Here is a 27,858-nt window from a genome sequence, read left to right on the forward strand (position 1 = left end):
TATGTGTTTGTCAAAAAATTGGCGTTCAAGTCCCTAAACTTTCAATTTTGCATAGGTTGTGTATGTTTTGTTGTGGTTTGGATCCATGGTTTTAATGCTCATCTAATTTGTTTGTTATTTTATGAAATGAGGATTTTACCGTCACACACACACACACACACACACACACATATATATATATATATATATATATATATATATATATATATATATATATATATATATATATATATATATAGGGAAAATGACAAAAATGCCCTATAAAGTTTCTAGGGTTGGTCGATTCAATCCCTAAGGTTTATCGGGTTTTATGGGTCTCTAAACTAGGATATAATCTGCTCTTTTAGTCCCTGTCAATCTGTAATCAATCTGTAATAGCCGGTTTAGTGATCATTTAGACAAAAAAAAACTTATATTGTGTCCCTATAAAACCAAAAAATTAGTTCGGAGATCAAATGCAATCTCACCTTTGCAGAAATTGGTATTTTTTTTTTGCATGGTTGATCACTTCACTCCCCTTAGAAAATTGTAAAACTTCACCCGTTGATCTCGTTTGTCTAAAGCCCGATAATCAATTAATAATAAAAAATAATCAAAACTAAAATAATAACAAATTGATAACAATGTGCTTAACTTGTATGTTTGCTTAGCAGTAGGAAGATAATAATATATGTTTGCTGGACTGAATTGAACGGAACTGGTAGATATGCAAATGACATCGTCCTAATCTAATCCCATCATGTCAAAACAAACAATACAAATTCTAGGTAGGTTGGTATGCCTTCATTTTTTTGAACTGATGAAACAGATTCAGTAGATGTGATGCAAGATTTCTTGAAAGCTCACAAGGGAAATAAGTGTATTGATATCTCTCCGTAAATGCATGATGCTGATGAGTAACTCCCAGAAGGCCATGCATCCTGGTTGATTTTTCTCAAAGCCTTTGAGCCATGATCATATGCTAATGGTTCTTCACAACATTATCAGTTCGACGACCAGGGAAAAGCTTGGCGATGTTAGCTCATCGTTTCAAAAATCACGATGATAAGATAGAATCCGTTCCTCTTCCTCTGCCGTGAACGGCGTTCGGTTGATCTTTTGATCCAGTTGGTTGAACCATCTTAACCTACAACTTTTGTCTGTGCGAAAATGATACAATTCATATTATTAATTAATTAATTAATTACGTACGAAGATATACAATCCATAACAAAGAAACAAAGATCATCTAACGAAAAGTACAACAAACGAATAAAACTATGTAATTAATTCTTTTGATGATGAAAGCAAACAATGATGTTATATATATATATATATATATATATATATATATATATATATATGTAATTAATTCTTTTGATGATGAAAGCAAACAATGATGTTATATATATATATATATATATATATATATATATATATATATATATATATATATATATATATACTTCTAATTCGTTAAGAAAAAGGAGAAATTCATCAACAGAAAGTACATGAAACGAATACTAACTTTAGAATTAATACGTAGCAAATAGGTTGAAATTTTCGGAAAGGATAACCAGTAAGAGGAGGATCGTAACTAAAGTAATGAAACAAGATTTGATCTGCTTTGAAGCTTTTCAGCAATGGCGTTCCAGACGGATAACCAACAAAATGATCAGTGCAGGCCTATTACTTACGAATATTTCAGATGAGAACATAGCAACTAATTTGAGAATTTTGCAAATCAAAGAAGTATACCAAGCAAGTAATTAAGGTGAGACTTTATTTGACCCCCAAACTTATATTTTTTTGGCTTTATAGGGGCACAATGTAAGTTTTTTTGGTCTAAATGGTCACTGAACCGGCTATTATAGATTGACAGAGACTAAAAGAGTAGGTCATATCCTAGTTTAGGGACCCATAAAGTCCGACAAAAATTTTAGGGGCTGATTCGACCAACCCTAAAAACTTTGTAGGGTTTTTTTTGTCATTTTCCCATATATATATATATATATATATATATATATATATATATATATATATATATATATATATATATATATATATATATATATATATATATATATGGGCTTAGGGAATATGTGGCTGTTGTGTACCTAATATTAGGTATAGAACCACCAATAACTACATAGTTTTAACAAAATGCAATAAAATCTCTCATCTTTCTTATATTCACTATTAGAGTAGATGATAAGCTTTGTACATATTTTTATGGAGTTTTAAATATTTTATTTTGGACCACAAACCATGTATAAAAATAAATTATCAACTACCTATAATTAAATCTTCATATTCAAATTTAATTTAGAAAATTATAGTGAAAGATTAAAATTGTTCACTAAAATCTCAATAAACTTCTTCCCATAACACATCAAAAAGAACCATGCAAGTATATATATGGTAGGTGTCAAAAACAGTTATAAAGCCTACTAGAAGTCTAATAAAAACAACACATTCGAAATACATAGATGTTGGAGATAAATTATGAAATCAGGAATAATATAAGCTCAAAAGCAATAGGAAATAGTTAACAAAGAAAAAAAAATATGTTTTTTAATTAAAATGAAGTCAATTTTGATGGTTCTATACCTAATATTACATACATGACAGCCACATATTCACTTTTCCATATATATATATATATATATATATATATATATATATATATATATATATATATATATTATATATATATATTCTTCATTTATTTGTCTATTACTAAGTGGGATCCATCCCACCTTTTCCTTCTACATGCCTTGAGTCCCACCACTATAATACTAAGGCTGATGAGTGCGTATACATAATCCTTAGCCTTCCTCTATGCCGGGGAGCATGCCAGAACACCACCTCAGGGCCACGCTAGTATGTGGAGATGACAACATAGAGTAACACACGGTGGAATAATGTCATGGTTATACAATTTTTAATGCAAACTTATCCTATAAAGTAAAGTGGTGGTGAAGTGGTGGGTATTTCCTAACAAATATGGAATGATGTGGAGATGACATGACATATGATGTGACAAATAAAATGATGTGGAGAGTATAATCCATACCCACCAACCTAAGTGGGCCGTATGTTGCTTCTGTAGAATAAGATGAAGATGGCCCATGCACATCATCACTATGCAAATATCTTATGAAATCTCTTGTTCTCTCAAAAATGCTAAAACCTGAAATCAATTGTTTCTTCATCGATGCATCCCCTTTAGGTTTCTCCTTCCTCAGAGGCTCGAGTCCGTCCATTATTCTTCTCATATGGGTGTTTGAATTTGAAGTTTGAGGTTGTTTGTTAATCAAAATAAAGGGGAAAAGAAAAAGACCTTACAACGCAACATTGATTTGTTGTCTTCATGGATTTTCTAGGATGTTGCTTAATTTTTGTTTTCAGATTTAGGTTAGAATAGTTTCTGAAGGTTTTATTAAGCTGATTCGATCTTCCATTTTTGGGTTTCAGCAATGCTAAAGAAAAACTAGATTATAGTCCACCGAGCTTTTAACAACGGGGGATTTGATGGTGTTTTGGAAGATGGGTTAAACTTTTCTCTTTATTGAAGATTTGTCCAAGTACCAACTTCTAGAAACTCAATTACCGGTCAACGAAAGATATCATGCCACACTTAAGAAACTCGTCTCTTCCTACCAAAAGCCGCCAAATTCGTCATTTCATAACATTTAACAGAGAAATTAGATGGTGGTTAAAACTAGAGACCAAAACCACAATGAAACATCCCCACAAAGACCTTCTATGCAAAATTGAAAGTTTAGTCACCAAATTTGCAGTTTTCTCTTTTCTATTTATGTATATAGCCCGCTACAGATTCAAGTCCAACTCTATGATTGTTGAAGAAACAAAATCCAAAAAATAGATAATGCATTCTTCTACATTACTCATTGAAGCACAAACAGTCACTATACAAGCCAAGGTACAAACAATATCCAGATTGATTTAAATAAATTAGGAGGTCGCAACTGTATCCCACCGCCAAATGGTGCCATCTTCACAGCAACTCAGTATTGTGCTGAAACATAAGCATATCTCATCATCATCATCATGGGTAATAAATAATAATGCTCTACACAATACTAAAAAGTAAAAATAGAAAGAAAGATTTATAGTTTTATATTTATACCTGCCATCAAAGGACATGGCAGTTTGCCTAATTGGAGATTTGGATTGAACATGGGATAATCTGAAAATTAATCAAATTAATTTTTAGATAATGATATTTAAAGGAGATAATTTGATAAACTAAGAAAGCAAACCTTGCAATGAGAGAAGGTGGACTAGTCTGCAATTCCCACACAAAGATTTTCCCTTCTCTGTTGCCTGTTCAACATTCATTACATAGTACATACAATTACATGATCAATTCTATTCCATCAACAAAAAAAAAAAAAAAAAAAAAAAATAGAGACATCATAATTTAATTCATTGTTACCTATTGCTGCTGCATTGTAATGGAAATCACACGAAAGCTTTATAAACCAAATGTCACATTCAGGGACAGGATATTTCTGAAGGATATCTACTGTGCCCTGAAAATTAATTATAATTTATCACCATTTTTTCTTTCTTCACCCATAAAAATCAAGTAATATAAGTAAATTATATGGTATCAAACCTCTCCTGGAGATTGCTCTTTCATCTTTGGCTCCCACAATACAAACTCATTATCAACACTCTACAAAAAACAATAAATAAATAAATCAACTTTATATTTAAATATATATATAGAAACAATAAATGTGTATGAGGTATAGACAGTTACCTTAGATAATATGAAATCACCAAGCCACCTATTGCAGTCAACATAATTTGTATGGATTGAAGCAATTAACACCTAAAGAAATGTTGACCTTGGATTAAAAAAGGGACAAATGTTCATTTCACAAAAGAACATAATCAATTAAAAAAAAAAAAATCTAACCGGAAACTGCACATATTTTGTAGGAAATTGTGAAGGAGATCCCTCCCATGTAAAAGACCTCTCAACATACGTCCAAAACTCTGAAACAAAGTCAATCACAATAACAATTAAGGATTAACATTCACTACTTCACATATTTTGTAGAAAAAACACCATTAACAAAAGACTCTTACCTTTCATTGACCAGATCTTTACAGTGTTATCCATACCACAACTGGCAATACGATATATATCTGAAGGATGAAAATCCTGAAACAAATTTAAAAAAAAAATATACTTAATAATTGATTTGAAGTGTTTCATTGAATGGAAATGAGATAACAAGTCTACACTAACCACACTTAACACTTCATTGCGATGACCACCAGCTCCAGCAAATATCAAAATACATATTCCAGTTTGAACATTCCACAATCGAACAGATTCATCCTATTCAAATTCAAAAAAGAATCACTTTTGAATATACTTTAGAGGACCCAAACTGTAAATTTGGAATAACACTTACTTTACTTGCAGAAAGCACAAGAGAAGGTCTTAATGCTTGCGTTCTGATTTCATTTACTGAATCTCCATGGCCAACAAAACTCTGCAGGAAATAACAATGATTATAGGGATACAATTACAGAATAAAGAAACAAAATGCCATCACTATTGAAAGAAGTTAACCTTGTGTATCTTCTCATTGCCAGCATCAATGACACGGATTATACCATTGATTCCTCCAGCTACTAACAATGGTGTCCCATCAGCATCACATGCCCAGCTCACAGTGTAGAAAGACTCGTCCTTCTGATCTACAATGCACATGGAAATCCAGGTTTTGTTCATATATGCTTAAATATCTCCCACTAAGAAGATAAGATTTTAATATAGAATATGTTTAATCTTACATCTTCATCAATGTAGGATTGTAGTACAGCAATAACGCCACCTTCAAGGCATTGGTATACAGTAACCTAAAAATATCAACATCTTCGTTTAATCATATAACAAGTACAGAAGAAACCAGAAGTAGCTGCAAATGTATAACATCACAACGACTATAGATTTAGTTAACTATCTGTCTGTTTCGATTAATGGATCCCTTTCAGCTAATCTCTGATCATTCCGCAATTTAGACCTAATCGAAAGCCTACTTTACCAAATAATCGTGAATTAATCTTATTTTCATCCTCCTAGCTTCAGTATCGATTTCTAAAGGAAAAAGCCGAAAGTCGCAATCTAATTGGAAAGTTTTCAGTAAGCTAACGATAACAGAGAAAAGACACAGGAAACTCTTACGCGATTACCACCAACAGTGGCGAATACATTGTAATAACGAGAGTCGATGAAGTTGAAAACGACGGCGTAAATTGGGCGCTTGCCTTCTTGTAGCCTGTTGGTGACTCTATAATCCCTCTTCTTCGACGGGATCAGTGATCCGATAACTGGTTCGCAGCCTAACGTTATCTTCGCCATTGAAACTATACTACTATTTTCCTAAGCGGCTGCCGGAAACTACCGCACCAGAGCACAACGGAGCAAGCGCCAAAGAGGGCAAAATCAACCGTGCTCGTTAAAAGTTGTTTGGGGAAAGAGGCTAAAACCTATATTTACTTTCTCCAATCTACCCTTCTAATTTAAAATAACGACATAAATACCCTATATTTATCATTGGGAGAATTTTATATATATTCTTCTTAAACATCAAAATATAATATTTACCTAATTTAATTTATAAATATCATATTTATTCTTTATAAAATTTTTAAATATCATATTTACCATTCATAAAATTTCTAAATATCATATATATCATTCATAAAATTTCTAAATATCATACATGTCTCTTTTTAAACATCAAAATAGCATATATGTCATTCTTAAATATCAAAATATCGTATATGTCATTGTTAAATATCAAAATATCAATGATAATATCTAAAATATCTTTCATCTATAACATGATAATAATCAACAACAACAAAAACTAAACAATCAATATATACATTCCATAGAGATGATTGAAAATGAATTTTTTTGTTTGTCAAGAGGATCACACTCCAACAATTTAGAAGTTCACATTCTATTATTATAAACGTAAGGATAATTTGATTAAAAGTTTTAACTATTATAATAATTCTAAGGTATAAAAATGATTATAAAATATTAAAAACTTTATAAAAAAGAATTTGCGCAAATATGATATTTTGAAGGTTTATAAAGGGTAAATATGATATTGAGAAATTAAGCTGGACAAATATGATATTTTGAGGTTTAAGAGGGGCGTATATGAAATTCTCCATTTATCATTTGTTTCATAATACTCCTTTTGTCTTAAAAAAATACAACAATAATATGCAATTCCCGTATCATAAGTATGACAAAGGAAAGTTAGATTTAGGGATTTTGCCGGATATAAACACTTTTGGGGTTAATTCTAAAAATTAGATATAAAAAATCGAATTTTTAGGTATAGAGATGGATTTTGCGGAGGTGAGTTCCGAGGGCTTCATGGAATGGACTTAATCTCCAAGGAATCAATGTGGTAAAAAAATTCTGAAAAACCATTCCGTAGAGCTATCTCCGAGGAATGTTTCTTCAGATTTTTTTCACATCGATTCCTCGGAGTTTATACTCATTCCGCATAGCAAAAGTTCATTCCTCAAAGGTAGGCGAAATTGTTTTTAAGATAATTTTTTTGCCATATCGATTCCTCGGAGCTTATACTCATTCTGCGGATCCATCGGAGCTCACATTCGCGGAATCCATGTCTATACCTGGAAATTCGATTTTTTGTGTTTTGGAATTCAACATCAAAAAATGTCTATATCCAACAAAATCCCTTAGATTTATAGTCTTACTTCCAACCAAGGGTAACCTATTTCCATTGAAGACCTCTAATAATAAAAAAGTTTGTGCCAAAAAAAGTAACAAAACTCATGTATGATATACAAAGATAAACAATAGAACAATAAGACAAATATAACAACAAGAGAGCAAAAAGTAACTAGGGACACATGTGCAAACATATATTATACTCAAAACTCATACATAAAAAAGAAAAATTGTGACATGTGCTAATCTACTACCCTATTTACATGTAACCATTCATTTATGCTTCTTTACTACTTAAATCTTAAGTGTCTAACCATTATTATTTAGTGCGACGTACTCGGAAAGAGCCAACTTCACCCTCCTGATTATATATGTTGGTTGACTCTTTTGGATATGTCGAAACCATCACAACCTTTATTCCCTCGATCTTTCTCATCACATCTAGTACCTCCTTAGGGAAGTTTCTCACACGTCCAAAAAGAAAATGAGGTGTTATTTTTAGGGGTAATTGTGAAGAAGTAAGGCAATTCTTGTTACATAATGTTTTTATTAGAAGCACTTAGAGGAAGTAATTTATGCTATATAAGTCTTAAATTCTTGTTTTAATCCTTATATAATCTTGTATTTGGGTTTAGCAGATCATGATCAACTAAAACCCTAGAAATTCGACTAGAGGTCTAAATTTATTTTTGTATGTTTTTATTTTTATGTTTATGTTCTTGGATTATTGTTAGAATTTATTTGGGATTGGTAATGCGTGTATGTTTCAATTAAATCAATCATTATTTGCATAAATGAGTTGTTGGATCGAGAAATTCGGATTTGACATAATGCGAAATAAGAATAATCACAAATCAACAAGATGACTTTTAGTGCCAAACATGATAGTCCTTTATTAAGAGGAGATAAAGAATAAAAATATGAGCATAGCTATTTACAATGCTCAACTCTCAACTCACAATGCTCAACCTCTCTCTCTCTCTCTCTCTCTCTCCCCCCCCTCTCTCTATGTATGTGTATGTGTGTGTATATACATACACACACACACACACACATATATATATATATATATATATATATATATATATTATAATACTCCAAACCAGGTACACCTTTGAAACCCTTAAAAATGAATTAATTGGCAAAAATAGTCTCTCTCGTATGCTGGGCGTACCTAAGGGTACACTTAGCGTACTATGGGAGAAGGATCACAAAGGAGCCTTGCAGATCAAAACCCTAATATCCAGACTTAAGACCTATATATACACCCTTAACTCATTTGAGCCTCACCCTAAACAACCTCCTTTACCTTCAAACGTCTTTGGAAACCCTAATACATTTGTGAGTGCATTTTGAGCTTTAAGAGTGCATTGTGGTCCTTTTAGTGTTCACTCAAGGAGGATGAGTTGTCAAGGAATCTTGGAGTGTCATTTGGCTTCAAGAATCGGCATACAGTCGACCTTGAGAAGCTTCTGGAGGTATAAAGCTTGGACCTTTCCATCTTATTCATTTAATTTAGCTAGGGTTTTCTAGTTTTGTCCCTTTGGTTGATTTTGGACCTCCTTTTGTGAGTTAAGAAACTCCAGAGGGTGGAAATGATAGATCTGAGGTCCTTTGGTCTTTTGTCAACATAAAAATGGGGTCTTGGTGAGTGTTTTGACCTCATGCATGGGTTAAGAACCTTAAAAAGGTCTTAATGGGGGATGTTGGGAACATATGAAGCATGCAAAGGCATAAAGTTGCCGACTTTATGTTGGGTTTTGAGCATTCTAACACTCCTAAGTGTACATGCAACCCTAAATACCTTGGATCTATGTTTTCTCTATTATACATGCAAATATTAACTTTCCAAGGTATTCATCCTAACTAGCATAATAACATTGATTCAAATGAATATATCAAGTTAGAATTACATACCTTTTTGATTTAGAATGTCTTCATGAAGCTTGAGTGCCTAGTGCCCCAAGTGTGACACCTCAAATGGTTCACACAACACCAAATACACTTGGAATAGATTAGAGAGAACATACACACTTCATGAAATCGGCTAACCATTCAGTCTCACACATAGTGGCCGATTTTTCTCAAGAATATGATCTTTATATAGTGTCACAATTAGGGTAGACCCTAATTGTCATGGATTTCCATTTCCTTGGATCCATGGGTTTAAATACACCATGGAGCATCTTATGGATTTAAGCCCAACTTGACAATCCATGAAGCATTAGCCCACTATACAAGTATGGATGATTTACACAACCAACCCATATATTTAATTAGTCTTCTTTTGATCACTTAATTAATCCTAGATTAATTCTTGATCAATACTAATTAAATAATCTTATTACTATATTAGAACTTATAATATATTAACAAACCTTAAGTGTTATTTCTCTCATTATAGTCTATCAAAATGCATGATGCCATGCAACTCAAATGGACCATGCCGGGTCGGGTCAAGTCTTACCAATTATAGTTATGGACTTAGATATTAATCCAACAGTCTCCCACTTGGATAAGTCTAAAACTATTATTGCGTATGACTTCAAGAACCGACTGGCAATCGTAGCTCTCAAAAGCTTCTGTCAAACTCTGACCTTGCCGATGATCTCTGACCTTTGTCAATGACTTGTCCATTAGATAAGGGGTCATATATTCCTCCATTCTAGATATCATATGGACTGGGACATGGATTATAATCATTCTCTCTGTCCATTTGTTGTTTCCCGATTTCCGATTTATGACGACTGACTAATTGAACAAATCAAATCAGTCCTGGCCCGACCAAGCACATCCATTTGTCATCATCAAATCATCGAGGGGCCCACAGATATCGCTTTTATCCCGAAGGTAAAAGGAAGGGATAAACTTCGACTCATATGGCTTGTTCTACTACTTGTTGAATCATACACAAAGGTACGTTTTATAACACCGAGTTACCGAATGCGTTTTCATGCAATCAATGTACAACCAACTCATAGTAACAACTCATATCTCTAGGTTTGAAGAATATAAGATATTATCATCTCATGATCACTAGTGATAAAATCCATGAAGTGATTCCAATGAGCACGGGTTGAATCCAATACTCAGAACTTATGAGCACTCATGAGTGTTGTAGCCCTTTTTCCAACATCTTAGACCTTTACAAGCCAACCCATGAAATTCTTAATTCATATCTAGTTCCAACATATGACCGAATGTGGATGGTTTGAATAACTTAGTCATCCAGAACAATGACCTACTTATTTAGGAAGTTAAAACATGCAAAATGAAACACAAGAATAATTGAATCTAATATGGTATCAAAACCTATGAACATAAATAAAACACCTTTTATTTATCACCATATGATTACACATTATTCATTGTATGCTGTTTCAACTATCAACTTTATTCTTGAATTTAAAACAATAGTTGTCCCATGCTCCAAGCATGTACACTATGTTTTCTAAACACTAGTCATGCCATACATCAAGTATGCATACTATGTTTGTCTATGATCTTTACTTTGTGAATTAGGTCAATTGAACATAACTCCAATGATCCTCTTTTTACAGTCCCAAATCCTTACTGCAAATGCAAGAATTCCAAATTCATTCCATTTATTGAAATCTGTTAGATTTTAAACTTATATGCATAGATCCTCTTGTAATGATTATGCACAAAGTCGCAAAGACTTGACAATAAACATTACAGAGCATTCCAAAGGAGATAAGCTTCTTGGAAACATCCTTCTTGCATGAAGTTTCCTAATCTTACACAGATTGAATAATTTCTAACTTTGAAACATTTCCAGATTCCATTTTGACTACCACTTCTGAACAAGAGTTTCTTCCTTACAGATTATGTCACTATGGTTCTTCCAGAATTATCACTATACTTCCAATTGTCCTTGAGCAACCAATCTTTGGTAAACCTTAAATTGTCCTCGACAATTGTTTAATCATTTTAGTCATACCCAATTCTAGACCTTTTCCCTTCTTAATGCCCCGAGCATTTGGAAAAGTTTAGAAAGGATGAATATAACACATGTAATCAATCGTATATCCGAAGCATATGGGACACGATTCATGATGTCTCACATAAAGACTAAATCAGTCTTTTGCTATAACATTTCCATTTCTATTTGCCAAGTTCTCAAAATTCAGATTATTAAAAGGGATGCCGTAATCATAATCAAATTTTAGAACGCAAATAATGGACCTATATACATAATTTCTTTATGTTGAGCCATTCCAACATGAAATTCATATATATATATATATATATATATATATATATATATATATATATATATATATATCCTTGACTAAATACAATTAAAACCTCAATCTAAGCTTTTAGATTTGAGATGAAGTATAATTTTCCCTCCCTTAATTATAGCAAAACAATTCTTTCCCAATTGAAACTTTTTGTTTTCTATAATTAACATTGCTAAATTGCAATACTTTGATAATTATCATGCTCCCACTAACATGATGATTATTAGCATAACACTTATGCTCCCACTAGCTTTGACATGTACTCAGAAATTAGCTGGAATTCTAGAAATCAATACTTTATTGACTTTCTTACCAAAGTTCAGATTCCTGATACTAGATTGCTTTGATAAAACTTTATCAATGTCATACACCTTATCTTAGATAGCTCACAGGTGTGTCTAAACAATTTTAAGAACTATGAAATGGGATGCCGTAATCATAGTCTCGATTGTTTAGACCTTTGCCACTTCTCACAAGTCCATGCTAGTGTACCGGTAAACCACACACGCTCTACTAATGAATTTGAGCATGCAAATATCACAATTGCTATCTAGCTAAAAATCTGCTTAGTGAAAGTGTTTCCTCACCATCATTTTCATGAATCGGAGAGAAACCTTATGACACTTAGATTTAATGGTGTATGTGTTCTTATCCATGTGAATTGTCAAAACCATAGTCATAAGACAAGTATAATGACAAATCCAAACTCATATGGACTGAACTCAATCTTAATTTCTTGCCACCTGATAGCTCAAGGGCCCGCCATTACTTCCAAGTTGTTGTGCAATCAATTGAGAACTCTAAGAACTCATATGCAAAGCTAACTTTAATTGGAATGGCACAAAATATGTCAACACGATGGGTTATAAACCTCAAGTCGTGTGCTAATGAAGAACTTCAGATTTTATTCTTGATTAGTTCTTGAGACTTTCAAGACCTTAAAGACTCCCACTGTCCTCTTGACATATAAGAATCTTGTCAAATATTCAAGAGATAGTGTGGATTCTAATCAAGACAAACATTTCACACAATTGGCCTTAGTTGATCTTTGTTTTATTCAAAACATCACAACTTACCAATTTCAAATGTAAAAGAGTAGAAAACTTTTACTCTTACATTTGACAAGTATTTTAAACCTTCTCTAAAACATGTCACTCAAGTTACAATCTTCGAGTATGACTCTAAGACTTGTATTGGAACGAAGTATGACTCATCTTCTTGATTTAACCATTCCAACAATTCAAGATTCCTCTTCTTAGTCATAAGAATGCACTAAGATGACCTTAGAGGATCAATTGTGATATGGTATCTTAATCATTAAGATGATCATAAACATGATACTAGAGTACTCTCCCATCTTTTCAGATTTGAGAAACTTTTATCTTTCTGCCTAAGTTGATTCTTCTTATACGCACTGTCATGCATTGGAACCTTTTCCAATGTCTCAGAATTACACTTAAGCTTGTAAGTATAACCAGATTTACTGAGCTTTAGTAAATTATGACGAATAATCTTATCGATCTTTTATGGTGGACTTGACCAGTGCACAAGAATGTGTACTCAATCCCTTAGTCCTTTACTTGACTCACATATACATGTGAACAAGGAACTAGTCTTAATTTTCCAAAGATGAAAAATTCTCATTCATAATGCTATATAAATTGCATGATTCCAAGTTCTGGTCCAATTGAAACTTGGGTGATGAGGATCTTTCCTTATTTGGTAAATTTAGACATTACCACAAATGAAAGAATCATTTTCATATTTCCACTCTTGCTATTAATGGAATCATATAAGAAACAATTTTTTTCCTTCAAATGTCATTGTAAGGATATTTTAAAATAAGTAAAATCATCATTTTTTTCCTTTTATTTTAAAACTTTACGGAAAAACTATCCTTACAATGCAAAAGAGCATGAAAACTTTGTTGTTACCTATTCCTAAGCAATGTATCATAACTCCTAAGAAGTAGCTCAAGAATCCGATCTTCAAACTATGCGATATAAATCCATCTACACGATCAGATTCAACATATTCTTTCTTTAAATTTCTTCACTTTTCTTTGATTCTTAAAACATCACCATGTGACCCAGTCACATTATGTATCAAGAATCTCAGAATAGAAACTTAGCGAAGTTAGATAGTGGACTTTACCTGAAGTAGAGTCAAACTTATTGACTTTAACATCCTTAGGTAAAATTGGCAGCTTCGCAACTAATGCCCCTTTCTTTGGCAATTTAACATATGGACGCTTTGGTAATGGAACATGGGACTATCACAGACTTAGCCTTTCTCTTTACCATTTGGTTAACCGGGTTGACTATGGCCCATCCTTTCCATTAGGAATAGAGAGCTTTACTGGATATCCAATGTCATTATTGTCAATGTCCATAAAGTTTTGGAAGTTGATCTTAACAAATAGATAAGATCATTAAGGGTCTTGTCATAGTCTGTTTCATAGGAGTCCCAAAGGAACTCACTATGTGACTTAGAAAGTGATTGAACCACCAACTTTCTCAAGAATTTGACACCCAACTCTCCCGACTTGTCAATATGTGACTTTATCTCCAAGATGTGATCACATCTAGACCTTGCCTTGCCAATAGGGCTTGAGTGATTTTGAACTTGTGGGTTAGGGAGAATAATTGGAGGAGATGAAAGAAGTATGATTTCCATGGGACATCATCTTCATTTAGGAAAGCTTATTTCAAGAGATTTGGGAAGATCATCTTTTGGGAGATATTCAAGATAGTTGATTTAAAAAGTCCTTAATATAACACCAAGTATGAAATATTAAGGCTAGGACCCAACACAATACTTTTATAACTTGGAAGAGGGATGCCGTAATCCAAGCTATAAAATATTTGAAGGTAGGTGAATGACGATTCACTAATTTCCACCAAGATAAACGAAATGTATTATTAGGTTTTTAATTGGATTTAAAACTCCTAGATATTTTGATATTCATTGAACTTTTCAATGACATGTTTCAATCTCGAGTGTGCCCTTCAGGTTTTGTGATTGGGATGCCGAGGATCAAAAAACAAGGTGTGAATAACCATGCAAATATACTTGGTACCCTTAATTGTTTACCCCTTAACCGATGTGCCGGTTAACCACACACGCACCATCAATACTATGATAAACATTAAGTTACCCTTTGCCTACCTTGTGAAATCCAGTTTAGTGTGTCGGTTAACCACACACGATCCACTAACGACTTAAGCAAAGTGCAAAGTGTAATTTCATGGATTAGCACCTTATTCACATTTTCCTATGTAACTAAGATTGGGTATTTATAAAAGGTTTAGTTACTTAGTATTTATCATTAATACTTTTAATGAAGGGAAAATTATAGTCCTTGTCCTACCCGTTCAGCTAATGACCCTCCACCGGTCAAGGAAGCGGTGGGTGAGAGTGGACACCCATTAAACTGCCATTTTATAGGCAGTAACCTTATACACCCCTTATAGACCGGCTTCGTGAATGAGGCCTACTAACGGTAAGACTGACTTTACTCTTATACATAGATACATACATACATACATATACATATATATATATATATATATATATATATATATATATATATATATTATTAACTTATAATATTATAAAGTATAAGGGTTGAATTTTAACTTCTAAAATTCTAAGGGTTAACTTGGAATTAAAGTATTCATAAGTGAATACTTTGCAAATTCCAAAACTTAAGGGCAAGTTTTGAAACTATTCAAAACTAATTAATTCTATAACTTATGTGTTTAAAGTAGTTTTAATTAAAAAACTCTTCAAGTTTCATAACTTGAGGATAAGTTATGGAAGACTTTATACTAATAAAAGCATGTAACTTTTCTTTATTTTGTAACTTATGTAATTAATTAAGGTTACACATTTTATTACTTAATGAAGTGACTCTTGAACCTCCATAATTTGAGGACAAGACTCTTCATTTTTGTAACCATTGCCAACTTTTATGAGTTTTATGAAACTTAAATGTGACCTTTCATGTAACTTGAGGAAAAGTTACACAAACACATTTTAGAATCATCTCTTAGATTAAAATGGATTGAAAACACATAATCAATTAACTTTTCTATTAATCTAAGCAACTCATAAGAAAAAGATAATTCAAATCAAACTTTTTCATGTAATTAGCCTAATCACTAAACTAATACAAAACATGAATCTGTTGACAATTATCTTTGAAATTGGATTAGCATGAACATTACCACATCAAAAACAAATTTATAAGTCCAAAAACATCTTAGGGTAATGTTCCTAGTTCAATTCCAGCCAAAAAAGTTGAATATATGCTGTCTGGGGGTCCAACTCGTCGAGTTCATGAACCAACTAGGCGAGTTGGATCGTTTTGAACACTTTTAAGGCATGGAATCGTCGAGTCTCCTGATGGACTCGTCGAGTCCGTTGTCCAGACAACACAAAAATTCGATTTTTAAGCAGCTTTTGCAGGTATAACAAGAAAACAAGCCTAGGCTCTAATACCGCTGTTGGGTTTTGAGCATTCTAACACTCCTAAGTGTACATGCAACCCTAAATACCTTGGATCTATGTTTTCTCTTTTATACATGCAAATATGAACTTTCCAAGGTATTAATCCTAACTAGCATAATAACATTGATTCAAATGAATATATCAAGTTAGAATTACATACCTCTTTGATGTAGAATGTCTTCATGAAGCTTGAGTGCCTAGTGCCCCAAGTGTGACACCTCAAATGGTTCACACAACACCAAATACACTTGGAATAGATTAGAGAGAACATACACACTTCATGAAATCGGCTAGCCCTTCATTCTCACATATAGTGGCCGATTTTTCTCAAGAATATGATATTTATATAGTGTCACAATTAGAGTAGACCCTAATTGTCATGACTTTCCATTTCCTTGGATCCATGGGTTCAAATACACCATGGAGCATCTTATGGATTTAAGCCCAACTTGACAATCCATGAAGCATTAGCCCACTATACAAGTATGAATGATTTACACAACCAACCCATATATTTAATTAGTCTTCTTTTGATCACTTAATTAATACTAGATTAATTCTTGATCAATACTAATTAAATAATCTTATTAATATATTATAACTTATAATTTATTAACAAACCTTAAGTGTTATTTCTCTCATTATAGTCTATCCAAATGCATGATGCCATGCAACCTATATGGACCATGCCGGGTCGGGTCAAGTCTTACCAATTATAGTTATGGACTTAGACATTAATCCAACACTTTATGCCCTAGGCCGTCTTAATAAGCTTAGATCTGAATTTTGGACATAAAAGAATCGAGTATTAAGCACTTAATGGAAAAGTGCTTAATATGTTAGTACGCGGGGCGTAACCCAGTGTACATTGCACGTAAATCCCCGAACCCCAGTACGATGCGTGTACCAGGGTGGTACGCTAAGTGTACGCATCACATATAGGATTGGATATGTTTTCGGCCCTTGAGCTATTGGGCCTCATTTGGTTATTGGACTTAGTTGCATTATGAGAATGGTGGGCCATTTTATTTGCATTGGGCTATTGGTGTTATGGTAGGGTCTTATCGGGCCAATAGGCCCATTAATGATTTTGGACATGGACCTTTGGGCCCATTAACAAAGAAAGGATAATTAGGCCTTTTTGGAAGGACTTGGAGTTGGGTTCCCTTTGATTAAGTAAATTCCTAACATTGATTAATATTATTATTCAGCACGGGAGGTTACAGACTGTTAGGAGAGCAGCTTTCGCATTCAGCAGACAGAGGTGAGTCTTCTCACCATACCAATGGGTCTAAGGCACCAAGGTCGGCCCGTTTATTGTTGTATGGATTGATAGTTGGTTATGCGATATGTCGTTAGGACATTTGTATGAAAGACCCCGGAAGGTTCCCGATGCAACATAATTAAGACCATGTGGAGGTTCCCATGACATCTAGTATAAGTCCTTGGAGGGTTTCCATAGATTCTTAGAATGTTGATTTGTTAGCTCGTATGATGTTGCATGACCTGTGTAGACCGCATGGGGGTTCCCGCGACAATTAGCCAAGACCATGTTGGGGTTCCAATGATGGCTACTCAAGACCACGTGGGGGTTTCCCGTGGCGTTTGGAGTAAGACCTTAGAAGGTTTCCATGGCTTCCTTATATGTTGTATGCATGGCTTATGTCTAGCTGTTTTAGATGGTATGATATGTTGTATGTGGTTTGTGTATGTGTATGCTCTAGGGAACTCACTAAGATTTCAGCTTACCGTTTATGGATTTGTTTCAGGTACATCAGAGCCCAAGGGCAAGGGCTATGCGTGATGGCGCATCATGCACTCTCTCTCTTACTGATATGTTATGGGACCCTCTGATGTTTTTAAATAAAGTTATAATGAATGTGGATTTGAAACAATTATATTGGGATTTCATGGTTTATGCTAATGTGTTTGATTAACTAAAAATGAAAATTTTCATTTAAAATTTGGGTTGTTACAAGCTGGTATCAGAGCCTTGGTTTGAGGGCTTCGGGCACACCCTCGGGTGTGCCATGACTCAAACTATGGAAATGGTAAAACTGTTTTAAAAAATAACATAAAAGGTTTTAAAGGAAATTAAAAGATGAGAGTGCAACGCGCGTGATCAGCCGAGCCAAGTAAGTAGTTCCCCAATATGTTAGCCATGTTATACTGATATTTGAGCTTTGTTAATTATATGGAACTTGCTATGTGTATGCTTTTAAAATTGTATACAGTTAGGAGCTAATAGCCTCGGAATGATTGATTTGGCCTTATTTCTTGTTCCTTGTATGGTTGTGGTCCTAGGGTAGAATCTTTTATTCGAAAGTCTATTTGATCATTTTCTATGTATAATTTGCATGCATAAAGGCAACCTGTCATGATTGTTTTGATTGATATGAGTAGAGTAAATCTTAGGACAACTTGAGATTTATGTATGTGGTAGTTGTGGAATATGGTTTATTTTTGGGACGAATTGGAGTTATTAGATAGAGCATTGGAGAAAGGTACATGTAGATGTGGAAGGTAATATTGGGCTCGTACTACTGAAAGCACGGGACCTGTACCCGAACCAATGTTAGATCTGACGACTTCAAGGAGGACCGGTGTGGGAAGGGCCCTTATATGGAGTCCTGATCGTTATGATTTATGACATTTCATTTCAGCATGGTGGTGAAATGATTTGGAGCAGGGGGATCAGGATCGGGATCTGGATCCGGGGTAGGATCAGGTGACACTACCGATGTGATTGATGAGAGGCTGCGCGAGCTTATTGCAGCCGAGGTTACCAGGGGGATCCTTGACGTTACCCTAGTCATTTTTGGGACGATCAAGGAGGGCATGATGGAGATACTCAAGGCATCCAAGGCTGAGATTACTGCGGTTGAGGTTGGGGGCCGAACTCCCTCGTTTTGGGAGTTCAAGGCGTGTGATCCTGGAGAGACTCAGGGCATTCAGAGTTTTTCGGGGCCAAGGACCCCATTGTTAGCCGATGTTGGGTGGCAGATTTTGAGAATGCCCAATGCACGAGATCTTTCCCGGATGCGGCAAAGGTGGTGTTTGCTTCTTGTATGTTGAGAGACAAGGCCCAAGATTGGTGGGGCGAGGTGACGAGTCAGGTGGGAGCAACCGATGTGGCTGAGATGACCAGGGCCGAGTTTGTTCGGCGATTTGACTTGGAGTTTGCACCAACCATCACGGTGCAACGACTTGTGAGGGAGTTTCATGACCTTCAACAGACCACCGAGACTGTGGCGGAGATCACCGGAAGTTTCGGGAACGAGCCTTGTTGATTCCACAGTATGCTACCAACGAGGACATCAGGAGGATGAGGTATCATTGCATGCTGAGAGTTAATATACAGGAGTTTGTGAGCTTCACATGGTGAAAAACCTTAAACAAGATGGTGGAGAATGCCTGTAAACGGGAGATGGAGTTGGACTTCCACACAAACGGAAGCCAGATCAGGTTCAGGCAGCTGGGGGTTAGGCTAAAAAGCCTAAGACCTATGATTCTTCGGGTAGGGGCCAGCAAGGCTATGGTCGGTGTGCTAAGTGTGGGAAACCGCACAGTGGGAGCTGTCCGGGGTCGGGCCTCGGTATGCTATACGTGTAGACATTCAGACCACACAAGCAGGGATTCCCCCAAGTAGGGCTTGATATGTTTTCATTGCATCTAGGCTGGTCATAAAAAAGTCGATTGCCTGAGGTTGGAGGGAGGAGGAGGAGCAGTGGTGGCACATGTTCCTGCCACCTTGAGGATCACTGATGGCCACCTTGTTAAGGTGGAGACTGCAACAATGAAGAGCCGTGCATTCCAGTTGACTATCGAGGAGGCTCGGGCAGAGCCAGACGTTGTGGCTGAGACCTTTTTGGTCAATGGTATGTCTGCTCATGTCTTGTTTGATTCGAGTGCTATTCGATCGTTCGTGTCACTTGCGTTTAGAAAGAAGTTTCGGGACATGTTGGGGACCTTGGATTCCCCGCTCGAGGTAAAGATCACAGATGACCGCACTTTAAGTGTTGCGATGGTGTATCAGGACTGCATCTTGAATATGCTTGGTGAGAGGTTTCGTGTGAATCTAGTCTTGATACTGTTGCGGGGGTTGAAGGTGATTGTTGGGATGGATTGGTTGGGGGCCAACGGGGCCATGATTAATTGTAAACGCCAGTTAGTGAGTGTTCGAACCCCAAGTGGGGGAGAACTGGTCATACACAGTGAGAGGGCCTCGCAGGGGCCAACTCTCTGTTCGACTGAGAGGGTTAGGACAATTTTTCAGTAGGGTTGTACGAGATTTCTGGCTTATATCTCGGATACGAGGGTGTAGACCACAATGGATGTGGGTAGTGTGCCAATTGTACAAGATTTTTGGGATGTTTTCCCTGAAGAGTTACCAGGAGTACCTCCGGAGAGTTAGGTGGAGTTTCACATCGACTTGGTGCTTGGGGCCACTCCGATAGAAAAGGCACCATACAGGTTGGCACCACCTGAAATGTAGGAGTTATCTATGCAGCTCCAGGAGCTGCTAGACCAAGGGTTCTATTGGATTAGATGTCTAAGTCCAAATTGTTATTGGTATGTATTCGACCCGACTTGGCATGGTCCATTTGGGTTGCATGGCCTCAGAACAATTTGGATAGACTTTTGTGAGAAAAGGATATTTATGATTTGTTAATATGTTATAAGTTCTTATATATTAATATGAAATCATATTATTTAATTAGTATTGATCAAAAATTAATTTGGAATTAATTTTGTGATCAAAAGAAGACTAATTAAATATATGGGGATTGATTGTGTAAATCATTCATTCTTATATATGTGGGCTTATGATCCATAGTTCTTCATATTGGGCTAAACCCATGGAGTAACCCATGGATACTCCATGGAGGTTTTAACCCATGGAGCATGAAGAATATGGAAATACATGAGTTACATGGTGTAACCCTAATAGCCACCATATATAAGGACCCCATGGCTCAAGAAATTGGCACTAGTGTGTATACACATGAGGGCTAGCCGATTTGAGCACAGGAACCTTTTCTCTCAAGTTATTCCAAGTTGTTGGTGATGTTGTGTGAACCATTTGAGGTGTCACACTTGAGGCACTAGGCTCTTAAGCTCCATGGAGTCAAGCTACATGAAAAATGTATGTCTTATAACTTGTTTATATTACCTAAGTATCATGATTGTAGGGATGAGCATATGGACCGGGGAACCGACCGGAACCGGAACCCGATGGAACCGGTCAGGCCAGGACCGGGATGTTATTTTTGTGGATTTTTGGAACCGGGAACTGGTAGGAACCGGAACCGGTAGAACCGGAAAAAACCGGAACCGTATGATGATATTTTTCAAGGACCGGTTCCAACATTTGAAAACACAACAAGAACCGGTAGGAACCAGGAACCGGTAGAACCGCCGGGCCGGTTCGGTTCTTGATTTTGGCCAAAGCCGGTTCCCGGTTCGGGTTCGGTTCGGTTCGGTCCTTTTGCTCATCCCTACATGATTGTATGCTAGTTAGGGTAATACCTTAGAAAAGTTCAAGTTTGTATGTATAATAGAGAAAACATAGATCAAAGCTATTTAGGGTTGCATGTACAACATAGGAGTGTTAGAATACTCAAAACCCTTCAGGTTCATACGTCCAAGCAGTTCCCCGTGGGGAGCACCGATCCTTTTCATGAAAAAGAAGGATGGATCACACAGGATGTGCATCGATTATAGGGATCTGAACAAACTAATGGTGAAGAATCGTTACCCGTTGCCAAGAATCGATGACTTGTTTGATCAGTTGCAGGGTGCGTCTTGGTTTTCTAAGATTGATCTTCGGTTAGGGTACCATCAGATGAGGATTCAGGATAAGGATATACTGAAGACGACTTTTAGGACTTGGTATGAGCATTATGAGTTTGTGGTGATGCCGTTTGGGCTCACTAATGCCCTAATAGCGTTCATGGATCTCATGAACAGGGTGTGTAGACTGATACTGAACCGGTTAGTGATCATTTTTATTGATGATATCCTGGTTTATTCTAAGACCAAGGAGCAGTATGAGCAGCATTTGAGGGAGGTACTGGAAACCCTTAGGGCAGAGAAGCTTTATGAAAAGTTCTCCAAGTGTGATTTTTGGCTGCGGGAGGTACAATTTTTGGGGCATATCATCAATCAGGAGGACATTTCGGTTGATCCAGCAAAGGTTGAGGCTATGATGCAGTGGGAAGTACCAAAGAATGCATCAAAGATTCGTAGCTTCTTGGGTTTAGAGGGCTATTATCAAAGATTTATCCAAGATTGTTGTGCCATTGACCTGCTTGACCAAGAAGAATGTGACCTTTCGGTGGGGCACGGATCAACAAATGGCTTTTGAGACCCTGAGACAGAGATTATGCGAGGCTCCGATCCTAGTACTACCCGAGGGGTTGGACGATTTGGTGGTGTACTGTGACGCATCGATTTCAGGGTTAGGTGCGGTACTGATGTAGAGGGGGAACATGATAGCTTACACCTTGAGGCAGTTGAAGCCTCATGAGGTGAATTACCCCACTCACGACCTGGAACTGGGGGTAGTCGTGTTTGCCCTCAAGATTTGGAGGCACTATTTATATGGAGTTCAGTGCACCATCTATACCGATCACAAGAGTTTGAGGTATTTGATGGACCAACAGAACCTCAACATGCGTCAGAGGAGGTGGCTGGATGTGCTGAAGGATTATGATTGTGAGATCCTATACCATCCAGGGAAGGCCAACATGGTGGCCGATGCTTTGAGCCACAAGATGGGAGGGTCCCCGATTGGGAACATTTATATGAGGATGACAATGATTTCTCCTTTATTGGATATTATCATAGAGGCCTAGGTTGAGGGAGCGAAGAAAGAGCATTGGAAGATAGAGAAAATCCGAAGACAATATCCTTTGTTTGTTAAGGATAGTCGTGGCCTCTTAACGCAGTGTGGCTGGGTGTGGGTACCGGTGACTGGGGGAGTGAGACAGAGGATATTAGAGGAGGCACATAAGTCCAAGTTCTCTATACAGCCAGGGGCTACGAAATGTATAGGGACTTGAGACTAAGTTATTGGTGGCCCTGCATAAAGTGGGAGATCGCCTGGTTCGTGGAGCGATGCTTGACCTGCAGGAAGGTCAAGGCCTAGCATCAGTGACCTCATGGCAAGGTGAAACCACTACCCATTCCCATGTGGAAGTGGTAATAGCTCACTGTGGACTTCATCATGAAGTTACCGAGGATGGCTAAGGGCTTGGATGCCATTTAGGTGATGGTAGACAGACGGACGAAGAGTGCCCACTTCATTACGATTTCTGAGGGTATATCCATGGAGAAGTTAGCGAATATTTATGTATGAGAGGTGGTGGCTAGGCATGGGGAGCCAGTGTCGGTAGTCTCTAATAGGGATGTCCGGTTTAGATCCACGTTCTAGAAGAAGTTCCACGAGGAGCTGGGTACTCAACTACATTTTAGTACGACGTATCACCCCCAGAATGATGGCCAGAGCAAAAGGATGATTCAGATGCTGAAGGACATGCTTCGATCATGTGTGTTGGATATTGGAGGTAGTTGGGACACGTACCTCCCACTAGCAGATTTTTCGTACAATAACAGTTTCCATGCCAGTATTGACCGAGCTCCATTTGAGATGGTATATGGTCGGAGGTTCCAGACCCCGGTTTGTTGGGACAAGGTTGGGCATCGGGTCATGGGGAGCATTGAAGTAGTTCTCAAGATCACCAGGCTCATTTAGCAGGTGCGCGACCGACTGAGGGTTGCGCAAAGCCGTCAGAAAAGTTATGCTGACCGACGACGATCAGATCTTGAATTTTAGGTGGGGGATTTTGTGTTGCTGAAGGTGTCGCCCTGGAAGGGAATTATCAGGTTTCAGAAGAGGGGAAAGTTGGGGCCTCAGTTCATAAGCCCGTTTAGGATTACGACCCGAGTGGGCAAGGTGGCATATCACTTGGATATGCCAAAGGAGCTTAGCCAGATTCACAACACCTTCCATGTTACTCAGCTTCGGAAGTGTGTCACTGACGAGTCCGCAGTCATTTCATTAGATGATATTCAGGTGGATGAGGGCTTGAACTACATCGAGAGGCCGGTGACCATCTTAGATTAGAAGACGAAGGGTCTTCGGAACAAGGAGGTAAAGTTGGTAAAGGTGAAATGGCAGCACTGAAGAGGCTCCGAATGGACTTGGGAGCCGGAGGAGGAGATGCGGGAGCATTATACCGATCTATTCGAAACTACAGACTTTGAGGACATATTCTAGTTCAAGTGGGGGAGAGTTGTAACACTCCAAACCAGATACACCTTTGAAACCCTTAAAAATGAGTTAATTAGAAAAAAATAGTCCCTCTCGTACGTTGGGCGTACCTAAGGGTACACTTAGCGTACTATAGGAGAAGGATCGCGAAGGAGCCTTGCGTATATGGGGCGTATGTAAGGGTACGTCAGGCGTACCCAATAGAGGGCCAAAACCCTAATATCCGGACTCAATACCTATATATACACCCTTAACTCATTTGAGCCTCACCCTAAACATCCTCCTTCACCTTCAAACATCTCTGGAAACCCTAATACATTTGTGAGTGCATTTTGAGCTTTAAGAATGCATTGTGGTCCTTTTAGTGTTCATTCAAGGAGTAGGAGTTGTCAATGAAGCTTGGAGTGTCATTTGGCTTCAAGAATCTGCATACAGTCGACCTTGAGAAGCTTCTAGATGTATAAAGCTTGGACCTTGCCATCTTATTCATTTGATTTAGCTAGGATTTTCTAGTTTTCTCCCTTTGGTTGATTTTGGACCTCCTCTTGTGAGTTCATCAACTCCAGAGGATGGAAATGATAGATCTGAGGTCCTTTGGTCTTTTGTCAACATAAAAATGGGGTCTTGGTGAGTGTTTTGACCTCATGCATGGGTTAAGAACCTTAGAAAGGTCTTAATGGGGGTGTTGGGAACATATGAAGCATGCAAAGGCATAAAGTTGCGAACTTTATGCCCTAGGCCATCTTAATAAGTTTAGATCTGACTTTTGGACATAAAAGAATCGAGTATTAAGCACATAATGGAAAAGTGCTTAATATGTTAGTACGCGGGGCGTAACCCAATGTACACTGCATGTAAGTCCCCGAACCCCAGTACGATGTGCGTACCAGGGTGGTACGCTAAGTGTACGCATCACATATGGGCTTGGATCTGTTTTGGGCCCTTGAGCTGTTGGGCCTCATTTGGTTATTGGAGTTGGTTGCATTCTGAGAATAGTGGGCCATTTTATCTGTATTGGGCTATTGGTGTTATGGTAAGGTCTTATTGGGCCAGTAGGCCCATTAATGATTTTGGACATGGACTTTGGGCCCATTAACAAAGAAAAGATAATTGGTCCTGTTTTGGAGGACATTGGGTTGGGTTCCCTTTGATTAAGTAAATTCCTAACATTGATTAATATTTTTATTCAACATGGGAGGTTACCGACAGTTAGGAGAGCAGCTTTCGCATTCAGTAGACAGAGGTGCATCTTCTTACGATACCAATGGGACTAAGGCACCAAGGCCGGCCCATTTATTGTTGTATGGATTGATAGTTGGTTATGTGATATTTCATTAGGACATTTGTATGAAAGACCCCGGGTGGTTCCCGAGGCAACATAATTAAGACCATGTGGAGGTTCCCATGACATCTAGTATAAGTCCTTGGAGGGTTTTTGTGGATTCTTATAATGTCGATTTGTTAGCTCGTATGATATTGCATAAATTGTGTAGACCGCGTGGGGGTTCCCGCATCTATTAGCCAAGACCATGCGGGGGTTCCAATGGCGGCTAGTCAAGACCACATGGGGGTTTCCGGTGGCGTTTGGAGTAAGACCTTGGAAGGTTTCCATGGCTTCCTTATATGTTGTATGCATGGCTTATGTATAGCTATTTTAGCTGGTATGATATGTTGTATGTGGTTTGTGTGTGGGTATACACTGGGGAACTCACTAAGTTTTCAACTTACTGTTTATGGATTTGTTTCAGGTACATCTGAGCCCAAGGGCAAGAGCAAGGCGTGATGGCGCGACGTGCACTCTCTCTCTCTCTCTCTCTCTCTCACTGATATGTTATGGGACCATATGATGCTTTTAAATAAAGTTGTAATGAATGTGGATTTGAAACAATTATATTGGGATTTCACGGTTTATGCAAATGTGTTTGATTAACTAAAAATGAAAAATTTCTTTTAAAATTTGCGTCGTTACACACACACACACACACATATATATATATATATATATATATATATATATATATATATATATATATATATATAATGGTCGCACCAAGCCCTAATCTCCAAATGGAAATGGAATATTCCTAGCCTTCATGTCATCCTCCATGGAAAGATTTGCACCCCAACAATCTCATTTTAATTGTAAAGATCTTTTAAAAGAGAGTACAATCTTATAGATGTATTACAAAAAATATTTCTCTATTTTATCAACTTAAGATATTCCCACCTCACTAAGATTCTATCACCATCTAAGTTTACTACATCCCTATTTAGACTTTCAATTTTCAGATCCCTTCTATCAATCTCAGCCTCTTCTAATCTCTCTTATGCCTTATAAGTCTTCTTATTCGAAATATTAGTGCCTGACTCAAGACTGTGCAATCTTTTTCAAATTTGGCAATATCATATTTATATTTAGAAACAAGAATATTATTTGCAATGAGAATATATATTACCTATTGAGTGATTGTCCCTTTGGTTTCTGCAGAATGATCCAACTTTGTTTGATGCGAAATTTACATCATGAGTTTCTATGAATGATACATCAGTTGGTCGTCGCATTTGTTCATCATCAAAACCTGAAGACCATACTTGAGTACCTTTGCAATCATCTTCTCGTACAAGAAGAGAAAAATCATTAGCTTTTTTCTTTAACTCACAAATTTCATTCAACTTTTCAACATAATAAACTTCATCCTTGACTGGTTCCTATTTTTTTTGTCTTTTCTTGAGCATAGAATCTTTTGCGAAATGATTTTTACCATTGTAGTAGTTACAATCAAAACTAGAGTCACTAAACAATTTCTTCTTTCCGCTTTCAAACTTAACTCCTTGAGTTTTTGGTTTTTAAGTTGGATTTGGCTTCTATTCTTTTGCAAAGGGCTTTTCACCATTAGTATTAGCTTCACAAAATTTTAAGGATGGTTTCTGGCAAAACTTTTTTCGGTTTGTTACTGTTGACATAGAGTGCAAGTTCTTCATCATCGGAGACCACATACATGACTTCTTCATCTAACACAACTTGTTTCGTACATTCTCTTTTGAAAGAAATGAGTGGT

General features: G+C 36.7%; 1 protein-coding gene across 1 annotated transcript; it reads right to left on the bottom strand.

Annotated features, from left to right (window-relative positions):
• Window positions 1-3,762: 3,762 nt before the first annotated feature.
• FIE (Transducin/WD40 repeat-like superfamily protein) lies at window positions 3,763-6,506 on the bottom strand. Its single transcript, XM_078965515.1, has 13 exons — window positions 6,212-6,506; window positions 5,821-5,886; window positions 5,597-5,719; window positions 5,436-5,516; window positions 5,267-5,359; window positions 5,104-5,179; window positions 4,931-5,010; window positions 4,772-4,843; window positions 4,625-4,684; window positions 4,442-4,538; window positions 4,266-4,329; window positions 4,133-4,192; window positions 3,763-4,021 (listed from the first exon to the last, which is right to left on the bottom strand). Exons 1-13 carry the CDS (start codon window positions 6,386-6,388, stop codon window positions 3,958-3,960), a joined length of 1,113 nt encoding a protein of 370 aa, XP_078821641.1. The 5' UTR covers window positions 6,389-6,506; the 3' UTR covers window positions 3,763-3,957.
• Between the last annotated feature and the right edge of the window lie 21,352 nt (window positions 6,507-27,858).

This window comes from Lactuca saligna, chromosome 7 (assembly GCF_052625555.1).
Source record: "Lactuca saligna cultivar CGN05327 chromosome 7, ASM5262555v1, whole genome shotgun sequence".
Lineage (NCBI taxonomy): Eukaryota > Viridiplantae > Streptophyta > Magnoliopsida > Asterales > Asteraceae > Lactuca > Lactuca saligna.